Source organism: Pterocles gutturalis, unplaced genomic scaffold, assembly GCF_000699245.1.
Source record: "Pterocles gutturalis isolate BGI_N339 unplaced genomic scaffold, ASM69924v1 scaffold50281, whole genome shotgun sequence".
In the NCBI taxonomy this organism is placed as follows: Eukaryota; Metazoa; Chordata; class Aves; order Pterocliformes; family Pteroclidae; genus Pterocles; species Pterocles gutturalis.
In genome coordinates this window covers 1-22,271 of record NW_010104874.1, presented here as the reverse complement: position 1 = coordinate 22,271, position 22,271 = coordinate 1, and the positions used below count along the sequence as shown (strand labels likewise).

The window sequence follows — 22,271 nt, the reverse complement described above, 5'->3', positions numbered from 1 at the left end:
AGCTACACTCAAAAATGAACTGGAAATAGATAAGCACAGAAATGCTTTATGCAGCTGAGAATGATTTACACTTAAGGACACTGGGACAAACATTTGTAACTGGAGAATTTTCACCTGCACTCTTCCCACTGTAGCTCAGGTCCTTAGCTTCCTGTAAGGGAAACCCCTACCCTAATATAACTTTTCACAGTTTTGGATAATCATTTTCCATACTTAATCACCCAGGACAGAAGATGTATTTCCATCATTACACATCATTTCAAAATACAGTTTATGATTTAAAATTATAGAACATACCTTTGGCTGCATATGAAAATATTACTATAATGATGAACTACCTAAAGCTATGGACCAAATTTTCACTCATACATGGTGCATTTGGTTGCCTGTTTCAAGTTTATTGATGATGTGTCTCTTTCTCTACAGAAATCTGAAAAAAAATGTCACAAAAGACCTCTTTGAAAGGTCCAAAAACCTCAGCAAAGAAAGGTGGAAAAAAAGCCAAGGAATCCCCAAAAGGAAAACAAACACCTTTGGGTATGTAAGGTACAGAAGCAATGAAACAAGCAGTAATCTGGTTTCACATGGCAGCTACCTTAATTATTTTGGGCCCATGCATTTAAGTAAACATGAGCTAAATGAGAATATGCTATTTTATGTAAATAACTGAGATCTACAATCACTGATTATGATTTTGTAACCAATATATGCAACATAACAAAGCTACATTGCAATATTTATGGTTTGTCTTGGTAGTTTAGATTTAATAGTTTGGGGTGTTACAGTAACAGTATTGAATGGGAAATTGTGAGGCTTTACATATATTAAGTGGGGAGATTCACAAAAGCTAACAGCCCAGGGAGAGAGCATCAGGCAGACAGAAGTGCCCTCAGAAGCAGGAGTTCAGGTGCTCAGGATCGCTCTGTAAAGGTACAATAATAGAGCTTGAAAATATACCAAAGTCTAATAATTTAATTTTGCAGTGCATTTTATTTTATTTTTTTCTGAGATGTGCTGAGATACTATCTCATTTGTGTCATTTATAAGGTGTATAGTTAACGAAGTATAAGGCAAATGAGCCTTAGCTATATACAACCATTTTTTTCCAGTGATTCATGCACATGCTCAGAAAACATGGGAATGCTTGCGTTTTATTTGTTTTGTTTCATGGCTTTTTTTTTCCACCATGACAGCCACCTTCCTGAAGTTACTTTCGCCTTTTGAACACCTTTTCCCTCCCAGATGATTAATAGCTGTTGTGCTGCAGAGAATATTCTGCACATCAGCGCTAATCTCTCCCTGTCCTGCTTCGCTGTGAGGTTTGCAGTTCCTCTCTCAGGGGCTGAAGAAAGCCTGGCTTCTGCGGCACCCTGCCACCCAGAGCAAGACTGTCCACCTCACCGCTGTCAGAGGGGACCAACCTCTGCTCCTAGGGACACACCTGCAGTTCTGCTGCTGTCTGATGCTACCGAGCTGTGCCCGTTTATCTGCTCCTCACATGACACCATTTGCAGGGGAACTGCCCCAAGTAACTGCCTCTGTGCAGCTTTCAACAGTGGAAACTGCAGTGTGCTCCACAAGATGACAGATTTCTTATGGCTTCTCTCTTACGCAGACCATCTGCTCAAAATATATATGAGTTTTAAATCTTCATAGTTTCAAAATATGCTAACATCTCCTTCAGACACAGACCTGTTTTAAAGGGCTTCACTCATTTCTTATGTTAAATTTGAACTGAATAGAATTTTTTTTGTCTCCTCTTCACAGTTTAGTATTAAATATATAGAGAGATTTTAAATATTGCCCTAAGAAGAAAGGACTATATATTTATAGTTACCTTGTTAGGAAGAAAAATTACTGATAACATCATGTTGTTATATTTCAGGTAAAAATTATGAAGTTGATCTTTCTATGGCTAGTATAGGTAAGTGCTATGAGGACTAGGCTTTAAAGTAATAGTTTTAGAATACTTTAAGCATTTTGAAGCTTCAATGTTACTAATGCCAGGGAATTAAAAGGAAAGCAAGGAATAATGAAACAGGTACGGGTTTTTAGATGTTTTTATGTTGGGTTGAGAGGAGCTGGGATCAGGGAAAATAAAAAGCATCACAGCAGAATTAGAGGGTGCATAAACGTTTGCATTCAGTAATAGTTAAGAAAAACTTGAAATATTTTTATCAGTTTTTAATCTTTGATCTTTGTCAAATCATTATTAAATCTGAAGAGAAGATTATTTTAGCATATCACTTGTGGTTTTTTAATCATAGATATCAATAGATGTTAACATATTTTGCTTTGTAGGGGAAAAATCTGCCATTTAAAAGTCACAAGATATCAAGCATTTATTTTGGCTTATGTTCAAGAAAAGTGCAGTTTTAAGTGTGGCCATAGTTAAGAGCTAAAATATGGAATTATTTGAATTTAAATATTTTTTTTTCTTAAACACCAAATAAATTAGTAATTTTTTTTCACATTTCTGGTTGGATTTTTCTTCTGACCTGATTTGTGCAATTCTTCCTCTGATAAAACTTAAACTGGTGTAAATGTAAGATTTATCTACGGTTGACAGGAACGGGCCAAAGGGTTATCTTCTTAATTGGCTTTTAGCAGTAGAGATTTTATTGCTAAAACCTAAAACAATGTGGAAGACTAGGAATATACAAGCTAGGTAATGGCTACAAAATGGCTAAGCTGCAATTAATGGACAGTAAGTGATTCCTCAGAAGATGGGAGTGTTACATTAAAAAAATATATTTTTGGTGTTCCTGGAGATCCTTAGTTTTGTCAGTAAGAGAGAATTTTACCTCCACCTAGTGGCAAATAACGTTAGAGCCGTAATATCTAAACTTGCTAGAAACTTGTTGCTAAATGCAGTAAATGATATACAGAGACTGTCTGTGCAGGATTTAAACTGTATGCATGGTATCTCCTTAGTGTAAGACTTGCAAGTGTTCTTTACTTCTCTTGGAACTTCTTGGTCCTTTGTGAAGTTTTCATAGCACTAAGAGCTGTCAACTGTTACAAATGATATGTGTACAATTTACTATTAGAAGAACAATGTGAAGCCTCTCATACTTTTTGCTGGAAAAGAGCATTCAATAAAAATGTTCATAATAGTAAGAACTGCAGTATCAGCTCCTTATGTTATACTACATCTAATACAGATTCTATAGTATAGAATCTGTTATAATACAGTATTCTACGATAATTTAGTCCTTTAGACTAAAAGATGTACGTATTTTAATTCTGATCATTACTTTGGTTTTAACTTGGACTTGTAGCAATAGAGCACTGAAGAAAATACACTTAGACTATCTGTTCTACTCTGTTCCCTCTTGTAGTGATGTCTGTTACATTTTTGCTTAGCTTTAGTACATGCTTGTCTTGTTTCATTTGACATTGAAACCTACATCTCTTTGAAAGAATTTTTTTAGCATTAGCACTTGTGGACAAGGCTGTATGCATGATTCAGCTTTTTAAAAAATAACATTATACAAGCTTCTTGAATAAACAACAGTTATTCCTGGTTAGGATTTTCGATGCATCCAAAAAAAAGCTAATTGTTCAGGTTTACTTTAATTTATTTGAGCTATGAGAATAATCTTCTGATAGAATTTCACATAAGAATCAGCAAATTATGTTTATTAATTTTCTGTAGGCTCTAGCCCTCCTAATTGCACTAGCCACATAACCCTGAGGACTGTGATATGTACAAATGTTTTGTTCCTTTGCTCTCCTGTCCATTCTGTCCTGTGAGCCAGCTGTATATGGCAGAGGATGGAAATTGCATTTTTTGGTGCACAGTTCTAGGTTTCTATCCTCTTTCTAGCCTATGAAATTTAATTTGCAAAAGGAGGTCTAATTTTTTTGCTCTAATATATCAAAATGTAAAGTATATCTGTAGTGTTGCAGTTTGTACTAGGGTTGGAGTCTGCTTCCTAATGACATCCTAATGAGGCCTCATGCCCTTGTCTAGGGTGACCTGGGAGTCCTGCACATCAACTTCTGCAATTCTTTAAAAGGATTAAATGTTACAAATCACCCTGGAATAAACACTTTTTCTGAGCCTGGTCTCATAGCCAAATTGACAAACAAAAGAAGAATCTAGGTCTTGGCCTCATTATCTACAGAGTGTAGATGCCAAAAAAGGCAAGCACAGGGACTCTGGGAGATAAATGAGAACTGACGTGGTCTGGTGTTACCAACGGTGAGTTTGGACCAGATGACTCTCAGAGGTCTTTCCCAATCAACATCCCTATGATTCTGTATTTATTGGAAGCATCCACACAGAAATCCTGGAAATCTCTGAGATATCAAAAAGGAAAGTCATGCAATATTGACTACAACTTCTGAAGACAGTGAACTAATGGATTGTGTGTGCTACAAATGGCTTGCGTATACTACAAAATGACTAGTGAAGGCTAACTAAATCATACTTGGCATAGTGCAGGGTGTACCTGAAGCATCATGCATGTCATTAATTTTAGTGGATGACTATAGCAGACTGGATGCAGTGGAGGAGAAGCATTGAAAGATTTTAAGGATAAATGTCAGATTTATCAAGCATTTTGTATTATGTGATAGGCTTATGCAGAGATTTAGCTTCCCAAATGATAGAGATTAAGGAGGATTTATCATTTTGTCTGTCCTTTTTGGCTTCGGTTAGAGATGGCTTCTCACAACATGCTGAGCCAGCTGGTCAATATTATCATTTTAGATATATCAACTTCAATTTCAGGCATACACAAAGAGAAAACTACCATAGATGCTGGAAATCAAGATAAAATATTAAATAATTCAAACTAAGAAACAAGAATGAAAGAAAGATGATAGAAAGGATCAGCTATTACCACAAAAGCCAGCCCATTTCAGTACATAAAAATCCCATGTACACATGTCCCTAAATCTTTTACACTTTCCACTTTATCAAAAAGATGAACATTCCAAGTGAACATCTGCTAGCCTTCTCAGCCAGAAATATAGTGGCCTTCATGAAGAATGCTCTTTACTGTGGCAGCTGAGACATACAGCATGAGTCTGCTCACATGGCAGTGTTGCAAAGGAAGAAAAGAGTCTCTTAGGCAGCAGGGTTCAACTATCTGGGCCTATAGTGATCATGATCACTTATAGCTGTTATGTAAGCTGGAAGGCAGAAGATGTAATATGGGAAGGACCAAGTGTTACCTGCATACAGCTGACACACACTTAACAAGCAGCACTGTATATTATCTTCAGATTGAGTGTTTGCAAAGCACAGTTGATGGGTTTGCAAAGTGCAGTTGATAGGTTTGCAAAGCGCAGTTGATGGGTTACCTAACTGCACCCAGCCTCGCTAAAACCAATGTCAATAACAGTGCTGGAGCTTGGATAAGAAATAGCTTGTTCTGAACTAATATGAATGAATTTAACAGAGGTCATATATAGAAAACAGCAGCTATATATTCTCCAGCAAAGCTGAAAATAAACATCTGGCTTGAATCTTGGTGACCTTGCTTTAGTCTCACTTGCTTAGTGAGAAATAGACTCAACTGCACCCTAAACTGAGTGAGAGGAAGATGAAAGTCCAAAGCCAGAAAACCATCCTTACTTGGGAGGGGACTGAAGCCTCATCTAGATTAAACATTAGCTTAACATGACACCAATCTACACGGAAGGACTAGAGTATATTTATTCAAGAGTTCTCTTAAATCACAGCCATGCAGTTGTGTCCTCAATGTATTAAAAATAGTCCATTAATGACTCTTCACTAAAGCTCTTAAACACTTGATTGATATTCCCCTCATACTAGGAATATCATATTCATTAAGTAGGAAATGTTAGGTAGAGTCTTTTCCAAGATTAACAAAATGTAACATAATTTGTGTGCCATGCCTTGCAAAATACCAAAAACTAAGCTGAGAGATTCAAAGGCGTTCTGCTAGGAAACAGTAAAGACCCAGAGTTATTAAAGCAAATGTTTATGTTTAAACAATACTGTGAATTTATCAACCAATTTTGCTTTCTTTCCTAGGCCACCCAGAAATCTTTCCTTTAGTTTTCACTACAAAGACGCAAGAAATTTTTAATTGCCGAGTTGATGAAGATGTCACAGAAGAAAATTGTTTCAAACTTATTAAAAAAGAGGACATCGTTCAGGACTTGAAAACAAGAGCTGCAATTTCTGACTTCCACCCTATCAAAAAAGTTGTCCTAGTATGTAGCTTACTTCGTTCTCACTTTAAGACTTCATGCTCTCTGAATATATATTCTTTTAATGATAAGGTCTGCCTTGTTTGACTGTGTAAATACACTAATGATGTAATATCCAAAAGGGTCTGTATAAAAAGATTAGTTTTGTCCCAGACTTATTATTATAAAATACAATCCATCTGTTCTTTTCAATTAGCACATTAAATTCTCTGTTAAGACCACAAGATTAACCAAAGATACTGAATTTATACAAGTGGTAACTTTGCCAGTCACAGGCTCATGTCTATTTTGTATGTTATTTGCTTTCAGTTTTCCACTAATTGTTTTAATTAAAATAGGAATATCCAGGGGAAGAACTTTTGGTAGTTTTTGATGCAAAGTTCCAGTACGGACAGAACTTTTACCTTGTTGCTTCTGAGGAAGCCAAGGAAAACCTTCTGAAGGTAAGAAAATGAAGTATACCACAGCATTGTTCTATCTACAAATATTTCAGAATCTTGTCTCAAACATCTATTTCAGGAATGGTATTGTATTCGTAAGCATCTGATGTGCTTGGCATGCCACAGTGTTTCTCTAAAGGTTAATCTGCTAATGGAAAAATACATGTATCACTGTAAAAATATCTTTTATACTTAGAAAGACTGAAATAAATTTTTGTATTTTACTTCAGAGGGCCAGTATAACCCCCCCATTGCTGCATTTTTATCATAACCATTAATTTCCTCTGCCAAGACCCAGGTTTCTAAGTAAGGCATAAAAATAAAAGATTATCATATATTGGGTATCTTCAAATAAATATTATACCTATTTTTCACAATATCGATGTATTTTACTTCACATACTTTAAAAATGTTCTTGAGTTCTAAATAACTCTAGATACATACAAGATTTCCCCTTGTGCATTGCATCGTAGGAGAAGATTTATGGGTAGATTATATAATTTTTTAACATGAGTTTGTCATCCAGCGTCAGGAAAAGTAATAATCAATGGAAAAGCAAATTGCAAGTCCAGGCAGGAGAGCCTAATGTAGAAAATTGCTATAAATTCTTTTCATTAACAGTGATTTGCTTTCAAGACAACAGTCTCTCTTCAGTAGTTAAACATTAAATACGTAGCATTTATTGGAAAATTCTAATGCAGGAACGAATGGGACCTAACCCAGTCATACCTAGGGGCACAGAATAGCCAGACTTACTGCACTGAGACAAAAGTAAATAATGTGTGAATAAAGAATGAAAACTGGGTTTCCAGTTCATACTTACATTTCAGTAACAAATTTTTGAAGAAGTACCATTTCTCACTGTTTGATATCACAGCCTCCAGAAACTGCAGAAGAAAAAGAAGAAGAAAAAGAAAAAGAAGAAGAAAAAGAAGAAGAAAAAGAAAATGGAGAGGAAACTCTGGAAGTCCATCCTTATAAGTCTCTTGTCCACAAACCTTGGGTTTCTCTTGGCAGCGAAAAAGAAGTTGAAGAAGAATCTGTTAAAGACTCTGTTACAAAGGTCAGAATCAACAAATGTTAGTCAATCAAATAAATATCAGGAAAAACAAACTTATTTTAAGTTCCTTAAAAAAAAAAAGTCAGGAAACCAAAAGTTGCAATCCTAGTTTTGCTTGGGGTCTTTCAAGAAAACAAAAAAAAAGAGAGAGAGAGAAATAGCTCAACTTCTAACAAAAACTGAAAGTGCTGCAGAAATTTTTTTTTCTAGTTTTGTTTGTTTGTTTGTTTTGGTTTGGTTTTGTTTTTTTTTTACAACTCTCTTCTCTTTAAATCCTGCAAATAAGGCATGTGAGACTGCATTGGACATACCTACTTTTTAAGCTGTAAGTTCAAAAGTCCTGATCATCTTTGGTCATTAGCATCTCTGCCACTTTTTTGCTCAATCTACTATCTGGCCAGATTACACGTTGAGTCACTGTAATTATATTCTAAGGACCTAGCTCTGTTTCCATGGAGCCCAGTGAACTCTGTTTCATTATGTAGATGGCATTTAAATGGCGTGAAACACTTTTAAGGGCTCTGTACCTCAGAATAAATGTTACCGACTAAAGGTATTACAAGGTGACTCCACAGGAGGACATATTTGATTAACTACACCTACAGATTACACTGAGAAAATTATACATCCAAAAAATAGATTGACCCACAGCTGTCACGTAACTAGTGATGTGTGGGGCATCTCCAAGCATTTAACTGTCCATCAGTGATTTTTACTCAATACCTAAACCCATGTTCAGGGAAGACTGGCTAAGTTTTGATAGTTCTCAGTAACTGGACATCTTGCTTATACTTAGAAAGATGTCTGGTTGCTCTAAAGCTAACTCAGAGTCACTAAATTTAATCCACATTCACAGTCCAAATATTCTGTATTCTACCTTGCTGGCAAGGTCCACTCAGAAGTATATTCCTTTCCAGTTCTGTGGGAGGTGCTGGGAAAAAGTACCTGGCTATGAGTCCAAAACAAAACAATACCTCTCTACTGCCTGAAATCAAGGGCCTACCTCTCTTTGTGGGTAGAAGTCAAGCCACATTCCTTCTTCCTTCCTAGTTCTTATTATAAGGAAACTCCTCACTCAGATTTTTGTGGATCCTCTTCGGGTTACTTTTCTCTCCCTAGTCAACTGCAAGAGAAGCTGAAAAACCTCACCCAAAATTGAGAGTTGCACTAAGAGGGAAGGGCTGAATACTTAGGTCTTAGAAGTCCAATGCAATATTACATAAGACCTCCTGAAAATCAATATTTTAATTAAAGGTGCAGTTTTGATATTGCATGAATTAGAAAATGTAACTCTCTTATCCTACCAGCAGTAATCCAAAACATTACCCAAAGGCAGCTTCTTGTTTTAGAAATACAAACGTGTCTATTATATATGTAGCTTATTTATACAAGCACTTCAGAATAAAAAAAAAAAACAAACCCTTTCTTCTCTGATAACTACAGAAATATCTCTTTTCCAGATTAAGTATATGATTTCTCGAGTACGCAGGAAGTTTGGTGCACCAATTACATTTACTGATAAGAATGCTTCACATGTAAAAGACAGTTACACTGAATGCACATCCTATGAAGACAAAACTTTCAGTATTAAAATGCTTGAAAAAGATGTGGGCATACAAATGGTTCCAAAAGTAAGAGAAGCTAGTACACAGACAAAATGGTAAGTGAGAGAATACTTGTCAGCTTATGTATTAAGCCATGCACTGTTTCTGATCTCAGCTAAAGTTATGTAAATTAACTCTTCTGGAGTTACCCAGTTACAAACTGATTAAGATGACAGAATTGGATGCTCTGTTTGCATCTTTCTTCTTTCACTCTTTTCCAAAGAGCTTCTATAAAAACTGAATATACTGAGCTTTTAATTTTACACATTACATGGGTCTCTGTCTTTGAAATAGTTTCTGTACTTACTCACATTCAAATTAATTCTAATTGGTTAGGACCTATCCAAAAAATGCATCCACGCAGTATTTTCCTAGACAGTTGTCAAACGAAGAGAAAGAAGACAGTCTGTCATCTGAGAAACTGAAAGAATTTCTTACATCAGTACATTTAAGGTAAAATTACTGCAGCAATACACATTAAATACTACCTTTATAATAATATAGAATACAAGCAAGAACTCTTGTCTGAATGGACCATTGGTCTTGTCAAATACTGATTTGTTTGTTTGTTTCTAAATAGTTTGGGGGGGGGGGGTTTCTTATTATTTTATCTGATTTGTTTTGTTGTTTTTAAAAAGTTTGGGGGGGGGGGTTTCTTATTATTTTTATAATAACAAAGCTTAACTTGTTTCTATGAAAATTAACATGAAGTCTATGTCATATTACTATGAATGTTAGTTTAAATAGATATTAGAACTGTTAAAGTTGATAGTGATACATCTTTCTGAACAAGCTGCAAAGCTGATCTCTCAAACACTGATGACTCAAGCAGAGGCTTATGCAGAAGAGCAAAAGTGCTGTCCTACAGCCCTTAGTCATGGGACAAGTCCCACTTACTGACACTATTTGCACAGGAATTGGACAATTGCACTGTACTTGATCCACACAGAACTAGAGTTAAATTCTTGGTACAATTAGTTATTTACATTTAAATGGAAGAGGGTTTCCTTACAGCATCACTGAGGAATTAATACTGGTTTTTTTTTACTACTGTGGTCATAATTTTGTGTAAAAGAAAAGCTGCTTCTTTACAGAAATCTTTGTGACTCTACTACTGAGTAGTCACATCTGGATTATTGAAAAACTGTTCTTTTCACAAAACAGAATGGAAATTGCATTGCAGCAAAATGAAATTATGGATGGTTTTTTTGATGACTGGAAGGCCCTAGCAGAAGATGAAAGCTATTCTGGTGGCAAGCCAGATGTTTACCTTAAAGCATACCAATCATTTACAGATCTGCGCTATCTCAAGGACAGAACTATTAGCTGCGTTTGCTGGCATCCAACCATTTACGGTAATGTAAAATACTGATTTGAGACTTGGATGACATGTATTATATGACAGCTATAAAATATGCATCTTTCATGAAATTATCAGCTTTTAAATATAAAACCAAATCAAAACTGATTTAGTATGTCTATCTGAATTGCTGATTTGAGACAAACTGAAAAATGAAACAGTCAAATCCTTTGCAGAGTTCAGAGTGGCCACGCAAAGTCCCTCATACTGATGTATAAGTGGAGACCACAGGAAAGGGAAACTTCTCCCTTATGAGGCTCATTTAAGTGGAGCTGCAACCGTGCCAGGTCCTGGTGGCTCTGCATACCATTCCTCTCCTCATGCAGGTTCCTGGAGCATGCCTCATACTTGTGAGGAATGTTACAGCCACAATGGGACATGGCTCTGCTCAGTGCCAGGGCTCATCAGGAGGAGTACTAAATGTGTCCTCCCGCTCCCTGCCATGGATTCTTGCTCTACACAGCCAGGCTTAAAGGCACAATTAAGTTCTATATAAATGTCCTAGCTGCACAGCATACTAATAGCCAACACTGCAGCCTGTGTAGGAAATTAATTTGGCTACAAACGATTTGATTTCATGATGGGTGGCCAGGACTGTATGCCTGTCACATCATTTCAGGTGCAGAATTACACCATTAAGGAGCAGTAGCAAAAAAGTTGGATTTTATCTTGATGCTTAGGTTCTACGACCCATTGTTAAACACCTTAAATACTTTAATTTCAAGTAACAAAAATAATTTCCTCAAAGTTGATCAGTAAAAAGAAAAATATAAATGCATGGTTCGGTTGTTTGGGGTTTTTTTTTGCTTTTTTTTGCACTGTATTCAGAAGGCATAAATATAAGTAACTTAGAATAATTAACAGCATGTTGAAACTTAAATTGTCTCTTCTGAGAAAATTTGTTTTCTATCTCAATCAGGGATTATAGCAGTGTCAGCAAGAGAGCGGCTTTCTTATGAACAAGTTAACCTTTCTGAAAAGTCATTGCTGCAGCAGTCAGTAATACTTTTTTGGAGTTTTTTTGACCCTATCCACCCTCAGGTATTTAATAAGGACTTTTAAATTTGCCAAGTGTTCAAATAACAAGAGAACAAACAATCAGTGTGACTGTATTTCTCAACTATTTTGTTTTTCTTCTTTCTAGTTGATGTTGGAGTGTCCTGAAGACATTTACTGCTTTCAGTTCAGTCCAAGTGATCCAAATATCATTGCTGGTGGCTGCGTCAATGGACAGGTGTTAATTCTCTGCTTAAGAATAAAACTGGATATTTCTGTATCTTCTTACAGTATAAAAATAAGGGTGAAGAGATGTATTCAACATCCATAACAACACATAGTACCACAAGACAGACGTCACAGAGTCTCAGAAATTCTCTGATCCTGTACTGAAGTTATGCCTCGTTATTCCATAGCTGAGCCATCACTGTATGGTGCTTCGTTATAGTGCTGATAAATAGGTCAAGCTGTAAAGACTCTGTTTTTGTTTGTTGAGACAAGTGTAGCCTTTCAACTGATTGCATCAGACTGAAGAGGCAATACTTTAAAGACTTCATAAGTTCTAGTGCAGAGAGTAAATTTCTTATTTTTTCCCCAAACCTGCCTGATTTGTATTAAAAAATGTGCATTAATATAAAGGGTGAAATAATTCATAATATACTCATTTCTCATTGGAGGTTATACTGTGGGATATTTCTCAACATGAAGAAAAGCTGCAAAATACAAAAACTGTTGATGATGGAATCGAGAAAACATCTGTTAATACGGTGAATGCTTCCATTCTAAACATATTGCAGTACATCTATATATCTGTGGGGGGAAATGGGTGAAAGTATCCTGACTCAGAACAGAGGCGTAGAAAATCTTTGCAATGAGAGACTAGAAAGGATAAGAAAGTTGATGAATTCATGAAATAAACCCATTATCACAATATAATTTCTACCTGATTAGTCCAGTTTAATAGCTTTACTGCATTTTGTGCAGACTTAGGCTTCAATAAGACTGTTCTTTAATGGACACCAACATATACACTCAACTCTTGCCTTATGAAGCCTATCAAATACGTATAGCATTTGTTGCTGAATGTAATACTGAAAATTATTCTGGAAGTTTATGGACAGAGAAAAGGTAGGTCGGAAGATGAGAAGCAGATTTCAGTGGGAAGAGACTATAAGGGGATAAGCAGAAGAGAGACCTAAGAGGAAAGGAGGAACTAATAACATAAATGGATGTGTGGGTACCTGTGGAGGAAAGTTGGAATTCTTTTTAGAGCTTCATATCCAAAAACCTGTTTTGATGCTTGCCATTGTTTTTCCAATGGGAAGGTATTAGACCCCTGGAAAGTTTCATAAACTGATCTGAAACATGTGAAGGAGAATTAACAGTATGTAAAGTAACCTTTTTTCTTTGACAGGTCTACTACTGTATTTTGAAAATATACTAAGGTATCTCTTTTTAAAACATTTCTAGCCATCATTTATGCAAGTCCAGCAGAATAGCACAGAGCCACCTCTAGTGAAATACTGTGCAGTCTCTTCCATACAGTACAGTCATAAAAAACCAGTAACAGACATACATTGGCTACCACATTATTCTAAGGTGAGTTTAAAAATTAACTTTTCTTCTTTTTATTGTTTTCCTAATAGCCTAAAATGTAATAGCCTTCATTACTTCTCACTGCATTTTGTAAATATTAAATATTCTGGTGTGTCTTGCCCTGTTCATTGTGCTTTACAACTGTGCTATGTTCTCATTCTCTGATATGAATTTGCTCAAACTGGAAAAAAAATTCTGTAGCTTTACTGAAAATCATAATTCAAAACTATAACGAGCCTTCCGTATCTAAAATGTGTTTAATTTCTACTATGATCAATCTAGCCTGCCACCAAGAATTCAGAGAAATTATTTCAGTTACCTAAATATCTAAGCACCCAAGAATGGTGTTTTTGTAGTTACCTTAATTACTGAGGTGCTGCCTCTGTACTCAAATCTTACATTTTCTGTGATGGTTTTAAAGCTCCCTGGTACTTAGGGTCTATGTAGTCAGACAGGAGTACTGAATGCTCATTTACTATCTAAGTACTGCAAATGGTTGCCCAGATTAATTTGAAATGCAAATGTAGTCAAGTGCAAAATAATGACAGCGGAAAAGCAGGTCAAGAGGAAGAAAACAGATCTTTAAAAGGTTTATGCAAATTAATATATCCGTAATTTTTTATAACACATTTTTAAGACTTCATAGATACTGCAGTCCTTAGCAACATTACCAGAAAAGTGAGGAAAAGGGTGCACATATATCATAAAAAGAAAGCTGATATAACTGTTCATTATTAAACTATGCTACTGTAGTACCCATGGATACTAATTGGTACCAGATATAAAACATGAAGAAAGGGACTGGATAGCAGGATGCTGTTGTGGTTTTTGTTGTTCGGGTGAGGGGTTTTTTTGACAAGTTTTAGGCTCAGAAAGCTGTTTTCATGTTCATCTGGGATAACAGATACAGGAAACCCTTGCTCGATAAATAACACTGACAAAGGAATCTCTTTGTCAATATTTAGCAACATGTACTGGGACATACTTTTTGTTATATAAACATGGAAGGTACGTCAGCCTTTGCACAGCATTGCAGTTTCTATTGCACAATTCCTAAAATCAGCCGTTTATTATTACATATAAATGAAAAAGTATTCAAAGTTATATCCAGAACCTAATTCAGCTTTGCATGGTTGTGAGACTACCATTTTGAATCCATGTAGGCAACTCATGAATGAAAATAAGAGTAGGATTTGGCCTAAAAAAAGTGTAGCTGAAACTTTGCCGCATGATTAGTCAGTACAGTTTTATCCAAAATACATGTTTTGCATATACTGGAAATTATATTTGGTCAGGGTATAGCCTATAATCACTTGTTCACCCTGACGCCTTTCCTTTATTTTTCTGAATAAGTTAAAATAAATTCGGTATAAAACTATAACTACTTGGTAATGATAAGTACTATAAAATCTGCAGAAACCCACATACACAAACTCAACTATTAATAATTAACATTTGAAGGCACCTCTACCATCCTGCAGTGTGGTCTAGCCAAGTGGTAATTTAAGAGAGATGACCCATGGTGTAAACTTGGCAAAGAGATATCACTCTGAGTACACTTAACTGTTTGAGATAAATTTCTCAATGATTTGCTCTTTGGTTAAGCTGGATAAAAAAGATTCACAAACATGGCAACCTAAGGAGGGCCTGACTTGCAGTGGTGCCAGCAAGTATTTATTCTGATAACTTGGTTTAGAATGCTAGGTGTTTAGCAGGCAAAGCTGGTATCAGTTCACTTGAAGTACATTTGTAAAATAGCTTGACTTTATAACTACAAGTTAATAAGTCCTGATTTTCAAACCTTCCCCAAGCAGAAACAGTGACTTAATTTCTAGAAGCCCATTTTATGTCTTGAAGTACTTACTTAGCAAAGTATAATGTTTGTCTCTCATCATCTTCTCCCTCTGTAATTATTATTACTGTTATTTTTAGGACAACCAAATGGGTGCTACTTCTGAAAAGAGAGCTGAAAGTTGCGTGCAGCTTGTAACCTGCTCCCCTGATGGGTACATACAATAGATACTCTACAAGATGTCTTCCAGTTTCCTTTGGAAAGCTTTATGGAGCATACTCCATGATTTAACCAGCACACACTGGATTCCTATCAGCCTATCCTGAATAGCTAAAATTCTGTGTGCAGAAGACAAGCACATCAATTTCGGCCAGTTAAGCCAGTTACAGTAACGGCATTAAGGGTTCATTAACTGGAAAACCTTACATATATACATTTATATTCTGTGTATACCATAAGAAGAGTGTTGATCACATACGCACTGTCCTGGAAAGCCACACCTCCACACTTACATTGACTATGTGACTTGCACAAAAAACTGTTAAAGATTTTGAGGCCACAGAAATACTGTAAACTGTATTTAAACTCAGAGACTTAGCTGGCAAAATTATTCTGTATGAATCTCCTCTCTTATGGGATGAATAGTTGTGATGGTTATAACCAAACATCATCCTGTGTGAAAGACAGGGAGCAGAATGCAAAAAGTGGAAATGAATGTTCAGTTTTCATGATGGCAAAAGGCTTAATGCTTCAAGGCTGCATGGCTGGGCTCGATCATGTATTTGCTAATTGCATCAAAAGGAGGGTCAGAGAGAGCAAAATTTGGTAGTGATACAAAGTTATTATGCAGAGAAGACTTCAAAGAATTAAGTTAGAAGAATGATTGCAAATACAATTGTTAGTAAATTTGTGGTATAATGCAGGTAATACATGTGGAAAAAGTAATTTAAAGTACTCGCACACCAAGGCTCCAAATTAAAAGTATTCACCTAGACTAAGAACAGGGAAGTCACTGTAATGTCATCCTTGAAGATTACAGGTCCCTGAGCAACTCCTGTTAGAAAAGGGAGAGAGATGCAGCAGTGAGGAAAATGATCGTTGTCTATATCAGATCTCTAAATAAATGTCCAGAGTAGAGCAACAGGAACAATCAGAGGGCTGAAAACTCCAGTGAGATGACAGATTCAAGTGAGTGGGACCATTTGCCTTGAGTGTCAGCAAATAAATTGGTACACACAAGAACTGGGAATGAGTTTTGATTTTAATTCCTAGATTACCTGCTACAGAGTTCTGTCCAGTTCTCTCAGCCTCCAGGAATTTCATCCAGGTAGTGCCAGCAACTTCACCCAGGAAGTTTCCATAGGCAAACTGTATGAATGCTATCTAGCTGCTTTAGTATAGTTAACACCTGCTGAAATGGTGAATAAAGGAATATATGCCATCATTTACAAAAGAAGCAATTAAGTATCCAGCATTTGTCAGCTTTTCAGAGTCTCTGTAACTATGTAAAGTTTAAAGATGAAAATCCAAAAGAAAAAAAGAACTTCAAAATGTGTTGAAAACTGCATCGGACTTTGAAACAAAAACAGGGAATAACATTATACAATCATTTTGCAGCTCAATACTATTTTGGGATATGCCAGCCACCAGACTTACTGAACAACCTTCATTTGAGAAAGTAAAAAAGGATGAAATTTTTGGTATTCCCCCTGATGTTCGAGATACTTTTAAGGATCTAGATCTCTGCTGGAAACCTCTCGTAAAGGTACTGTACACAAATAGAGAACAGAAGAATCAAGACAAACCAGATATGGCCAGAACTCTATAGGGATGTATTCTTTTGCTTTCCGATTCTCTAATTTTTCCAGCAAATTGTGACTTCCTTGTGCATTTCCTTCTGATGAAAGACTTCAACATTCCTCTGAAACGTCAATAAAATCCATTCTGGAAAGCTAACTCACAAGAAACAGCATGACTGCCTCTTAAAAACTGCAGTAGGTGCAAAAGTAATTGTATTGATAACCTAAGTCCCTGTGAGCCTTTTCAATTGCCATGCTGGCTATCTCAAACTGGGTTTCAAACTGTGAGATGCAGCCATGGTCAACAGAGACACAATTACTGGCAACCCAACAGTCAGTCTGATGAGTATGGTCCTAGCAGTTTGTGAAAAAAGTGAGGCTGAAAATAATTTTGGACCTGCTGATGTGTGCTGCTCAGAATAGCTGCAGTTGTTGAACAAGCACGAGCACTGGAGCTGGCTTTTTGCGAAACATGTCAAAATCCTTAGAGGGAAAGGGTAACAAAAGAGAAACCACAGGCTACATTTTCTCTGTGCTTACATGTGAGGCAGCAAATACTGTTCATGAAGTATTATAAACACACTGCAAACTGCAAAGATCTGTTTTGTTACAGCAGAAAGTAATTTAGTCTTGTACCTCAAAGATCTGACAAAATGAGTTAGCAAATGCATTTTTTCTGAACAGATAAACCTGTGCGAAAGTGATCCCACCACAGAGTATGGTCCCGTCAGAATTAGTTTAAGGGAACTGCATCATCATTACAAAACCTCAGGTAATATTTTTTATTACACCTTATTGGGGAAAATATTTTTCATCTTATATTTCAGTATACACATAATGAAACCTGAGCAACGAAATATTATATAGGCTAAATGCATCTGCAGAAAAAGGTTTCTTAAATAGACTGGTATTCAAAGTGCAACATACACGTATCAACTACAAAGATATGTACATGTATTGAATACAAGAAGAGCAGTTCTGTATCCACAGTAGAATCACAGAATCATAGAATAGTTTGGGTTGGAAAGGACCTTAAAGATCACTGAGTTCCGACTCCCCTGCCATGGGCCGGGACACCCTCCTCTAGCCCAGGTTGCTCAAAGCCTCATCCAGCCTGGCCTTGAACACCTCCAGGGATGGGGCATCCACAGCTTCCCTGGGCAACCTGTTCTAGTGCCTCACCACCCTCACAGGAAAACATTTCTTCCTAGAAAGTAAGTTACTCTGTCAGGTTTCACTTAATAGCCCACACCGAATCCCCCACCCAGTCTCTTTATCCTTCAAACAGTATGTCCTTTTCAGCCCTTATAGAATAGTATTTTTAGAAAAATAATCCTGAAGTAACAGCATATATTGTAAGTATTTCTGTAGTGCTTTTGATAGAGGTGTCACTCTGCACTACAGGATGTGAAGTGCCAACTTCTTTGCTCCCATAGTAGATCAGTTCTTATTGCTGTTCTTTGTGGTAGCGACACTACTAATCCCTCTGTAAAGCTGGCAAGCTGACACGAGAGCTGGGCTACCTGGGAGAGTGCCTGCAAACCGAACAGCAGAGCTGCTGTGGGCAGTGGCTCCAGGGCAGGCAGTCACAGCACAGGCTGCAGGAGGCAGGTTGTGCCTTCACTGCTGGCTGCAGCAGCCAAGGAGGATGCACAAGGGCGGTGCCCGTGGAGGCACTCATGCTGTCTGGGTAAAGGCTGGTGAAGAACAGAATGGTGCTAGCCTAAATCGCTGTCTGGGTACAGGAAGCACTGACTTTAGAGGAGCTGCAGCAACAGGGAGATTCCACCAGGAAAGTTAACAATGCAAAATGGCTGCTTTACTTGGCAGTCTTCATCTCTGCTCTTGACATTCCCCTTATCCATGAACTACCTTTATAAGACAAAGGATTTGCTTGGTCTGATACATTCCAGTGTATAATAAATAGATGTATCTATATTGTTTCCCACTGAACACACTAGAAGCATCTGCCAGAGAGAGGCCATATACAGAGATGAGTACTTCAAGCAAAAATCTGAAAGGACTAGAGAATATCTCCACGGACTTTTTTGTTGGAACTGAAGTAAGTGAAAATAATAGAGCACTAGTGAAAATGTTAATCCAAGATATCTGGAAGACTGAGTTTTCACAAATGTATGGACTTGCATGTTTTCTTCAGGTGTTAACTAAAAAGATCTTTCTGGACATGCCATATCTTACTCCCATTTTAATGCATTTAGCTACATCCTTAAAATAGTAATAGCCCACTATTTGGTGGACTATGAAACCTTACTTCAAGGGCAGGATTAGAAGACATTTCCAAATTATGTTGAACTTTACCTGCCATCAGAAACCAAACAGTATTTCCTTATTCCAGAACCCATAAGATTAGTAATATTTTTTTAGTGTTTCCCCAAAGGTCAGATGAAAACATTTATATTACAATTTCCCCCACAACTTATTTCTACTTTAGGAAGTCCCAGCCATTCAGAGCCCTCTATCTACCCTATATACCTAAAATTCCAAAATCTTTACCACTTTTGAGTTCATGTGGAAATTAAAATTTGGCTTCTAGCTACCTTTTTGTTTCTGGTCACCTTTTCCCCAAATACTGGAGCACAGTGTGAACTGTAAAAACCGAGCAGCTAATTCTGCAGGAAGGAGTGTCTACATACATCAAGGTAAGTAAAGCTGTTTTGGCAATACATAACTGAAAAAATGGTGATCCAAAAATTTAGTGGTTTTTTCAGTCATTGGCTGCAAACTTTCATTTTAATTTACTCAGAACTTATTTAATAATGGTTATAATGAAGTAAAGTCACAGCTTAAAAACAAGTCACTTATATAAGCCACCAAGCTCTAATGTTAGCATTTACTTGATTTTTCTGGCATCACAGGATGGAGAAATTGTTTATTCTGACTGGAAAATGGAAATTGATGGTGACTCAGCAAAACCAGTTAGTAAGTTCAAGTTTCTCAATAGCTGTTTAAACCTTAAGACATTGCTAACTTTAAAATATTTGCACCTATACTCTGCCTTTTTAAGGCTCTTGCTCATCTGCTCTAATAGTCTATCTCCCTGATGGCACCAGGACACTCTCAACAGTGCAAGCAGTTTAGCTGTCATGGCAGAATAGCAAAACCCCTCTCCAGTGTCACAGGTGCATTGCTATGTACCTATTGACACAAATCATGGAAGTAACTTGACTTGTGCCAATTCCCCTTCCTGTACATTGAGAGCAAAAAAAATGGAGCTAGTATCTTTGAAGCCTGTGCCGGATCCTGCTCTCCTGTTTTCCCCCGTGTAACTCCCACTGTGATGAGGATCGCTAAGGCACTAGTTACAAGCAACTGCCTTTTTCACTCTATTAGGTCAGAAGCACACTCAGAAGTACACCTTCCACACCGAAACTATCAACACTCTCCAGAGATCTCAGTTTTTTAAAGACATCATTCTAAGCATTGGAGGCCAGAATTTTGCCATTTGGAAAGAAGAGGTTACAGTAAGTTACTTTAACACAGCTGTAACATAATTGATAGATCTACAGGACAGAACTATAATGGCCTCAGAGACTGTATTTTCAGAAATGTTTGTAAGTCACAAAGCTTCATAGTTTAGAAATAAATTGGATATAAGAAAAGCTTTTCTTTTTTCTTCACATCAGAAAACTAGTTTAGAAATAGCTTCGTAAACTTGCCTTTTACAGATTAAAAAAAAAAAAGTGAAGTGACCTTCTTTAATTCCAACCTTGTAAAAAACTAGCTTCTCAATAAATTATTTCTGCTGCTAGGGAAACTGAAGAATAAAGGCGATGTGTGCTACACAGGTCTGAAGAACTCATATTTGGGATGCAGTCTTTTCATCATGTGAAGACAAAGAAATGTGGGGTTTTTTACAAATCCTCTCATGCAGGAATCCAGGTTAGCTGCGCCTGGCAAAATCTCAAGACCACAGATTTTAACAGCAGATAGACAGATTACCTTAATAGACTGGAAGAGAGATATCAGGTTTTTACTTACCCGTAATTCTTTTTATCTGCAGAAGGCAATACCAATTTTGCTATTGATATAATTTTTGTAATAGGATTATTTAAATTGTGAATATTCTCAAGTGACAGAAGATTTGAAGTAGTGAGTGGATAGTACTGTCTGATTGTTGGGTCTATCTTTTTGTTTGTTTTCAAAAGAGCGGACCAATCCTTCAGTCAAGATGCTCCACAGGAAGATACACTGCGGGACACTGGTCCTTAACAAGACCAGGAGTTCTCTTCATTGGCAGAGATGATGGAAATATAGATATTTGGGACTTACTGAAGAAAACTCATGAGCCATCTCATTTCCAGAACATCTCCAAATCAATGATCAGTTTCATCAGCCCTTGGACTGCCTCATGTATGTTGATGGTGATTGGACTTTACTGTGCTACCCACTTTGTAAAACAGCCCAGAATCCAAGACACACTAATCTTGTTACAGACGATCTTATGTAACAGATAAGTACGTACTTCCACTAATTTAACACTGCACTGTATATACAAAAGTGCATACATCAGATTCTAATTGTACTAGCATGGCCTAAAGCAACCAAAAAAAATCTAATTTTTTAAAAAAAGTTTGAAAATATATGAACTCTAAAGGAAATTTCATTTGTTAATAAAATAAGAGAGAAATAAGTCTGCCTTTTTGCTGCAGTGAACAATAAACCAAAAAGACGACACCAAAAACGAACACTCTGTAGCTCATGTTTGGGTGGAGGTATGTACAACTGTTGGAATTTAGATTGTTTATATGTTTTTTGTCAAATATCTTTCAGCAAAGCAGCATTTTTTAGCCGTTTCTGATGATTTTGGAGTACTGCATGTTTTGGAAATCTGTCAGGCGCTAAGTGACCCTTTGAGGAATGAGGTTAGTAAGAATTTTTATTTATCTCAATGACACTTAATCCTGAAAACTCCAATAGAGAAATAGGCCTGCCTGGAAAAACTTGCCTTCAAATGGATGGCAATTAATTTGAAATCAGTACGGCTGTGTTCTCCAAAGATCACCTTTAGCAAAGCTGGCTTTGCCCACAACTCAGATAGAAGATACCTAAAGGTATCTTAACAGTTGACAGAATTCTACTGCTCCAACCTGGCTACATGAAAACACAGTAAAGAGTTCAGCATTTTTTGCCACATGCATAAAATGACACTTGGTTTCGTACATTAAAGCAATGCTATATAGCGCACAGTAATGCAAACATGAGTTTCTCTTTCTTTACACCTTCTTGTTCACATTTCTGTCAATTTTTTTTTCCTGTAAATTTGGTACTTCAATTTACACATCTTAGTATCTGGGTTTAGCTTAGTTAAAGCACATTTTGCAAACTGTTACTAACATTATCATTCATTCTGTTCTGAAATAAGGACGATCTGTACCAAAGGCCATGTGCCAAGTGCAAGGTCCTGCACATGGGTC

At 36.7% G+C, this 22,271-nt stretch overlaps 1 protein-coding gene across 1 annotated transcript; it reads left to right on the top strand.

The window, feature by feature from the left end:
* Positions 1-440: 440 nt before the first annotated feature.
* WDR63 (WD repeat domain 63) lies at positions 441-21,749 on the top strand. The gene is made up of 20 exons (XM_010087188.1): positions 441-537; positions 1,886-1,924; positions 6,011-6,192; positions 6,528-6,632; positions 7,507-7,692; positions 9,150-9,349; positions 9,630-9,746; positions 10,458-10,648; positions 11,573-11,694; positions 11,798-11,887; positions 12,327-12,461; positions 13,120-13,248; positions 15,178-15,251; positions 16,655-16,802; positions 17,521-17,608; positions 18,798-18,898; positions 19,713-19,776; positions 20,188-20,318; positions 21,003-21,207; positions 21,628-21,749. The coding sequence occupies exons 1-20, from the start codon at positions 441-443 to the stop codon at positions 21,747-21,749; spliced, it is 2,526 nt and encodes an 841-aa protein (XP_010085490.1).
* Positions 21,750-22,271: the final 522 nt, after the last annotated feature.

Excerpts from the sequence above, each read along its gene's own strand:
- WDR63 (XM_010087188.1), top strand. The coding sequence starts at position 441 with ATGTCACAAAAGACCTCTTTGAAAGGTCCAAAAACCTCAGCAAAGAAA. Across the intron at positions 17,609-18,797 it reads TCATCATTACAAAACCTCAG|AAGCATCTGCCAGAGAGAGG; the intron begins GTAATATTTTTT and ends TGAACACACTAG. Across the intron at positions 18,899-19,712 it reads ACTTTTTTGTTGGAACTGAA|GATGGAGAAATTGTTTATTC; the intron begins GTAAGTGAAAAT and ends CTGGCATCACAG.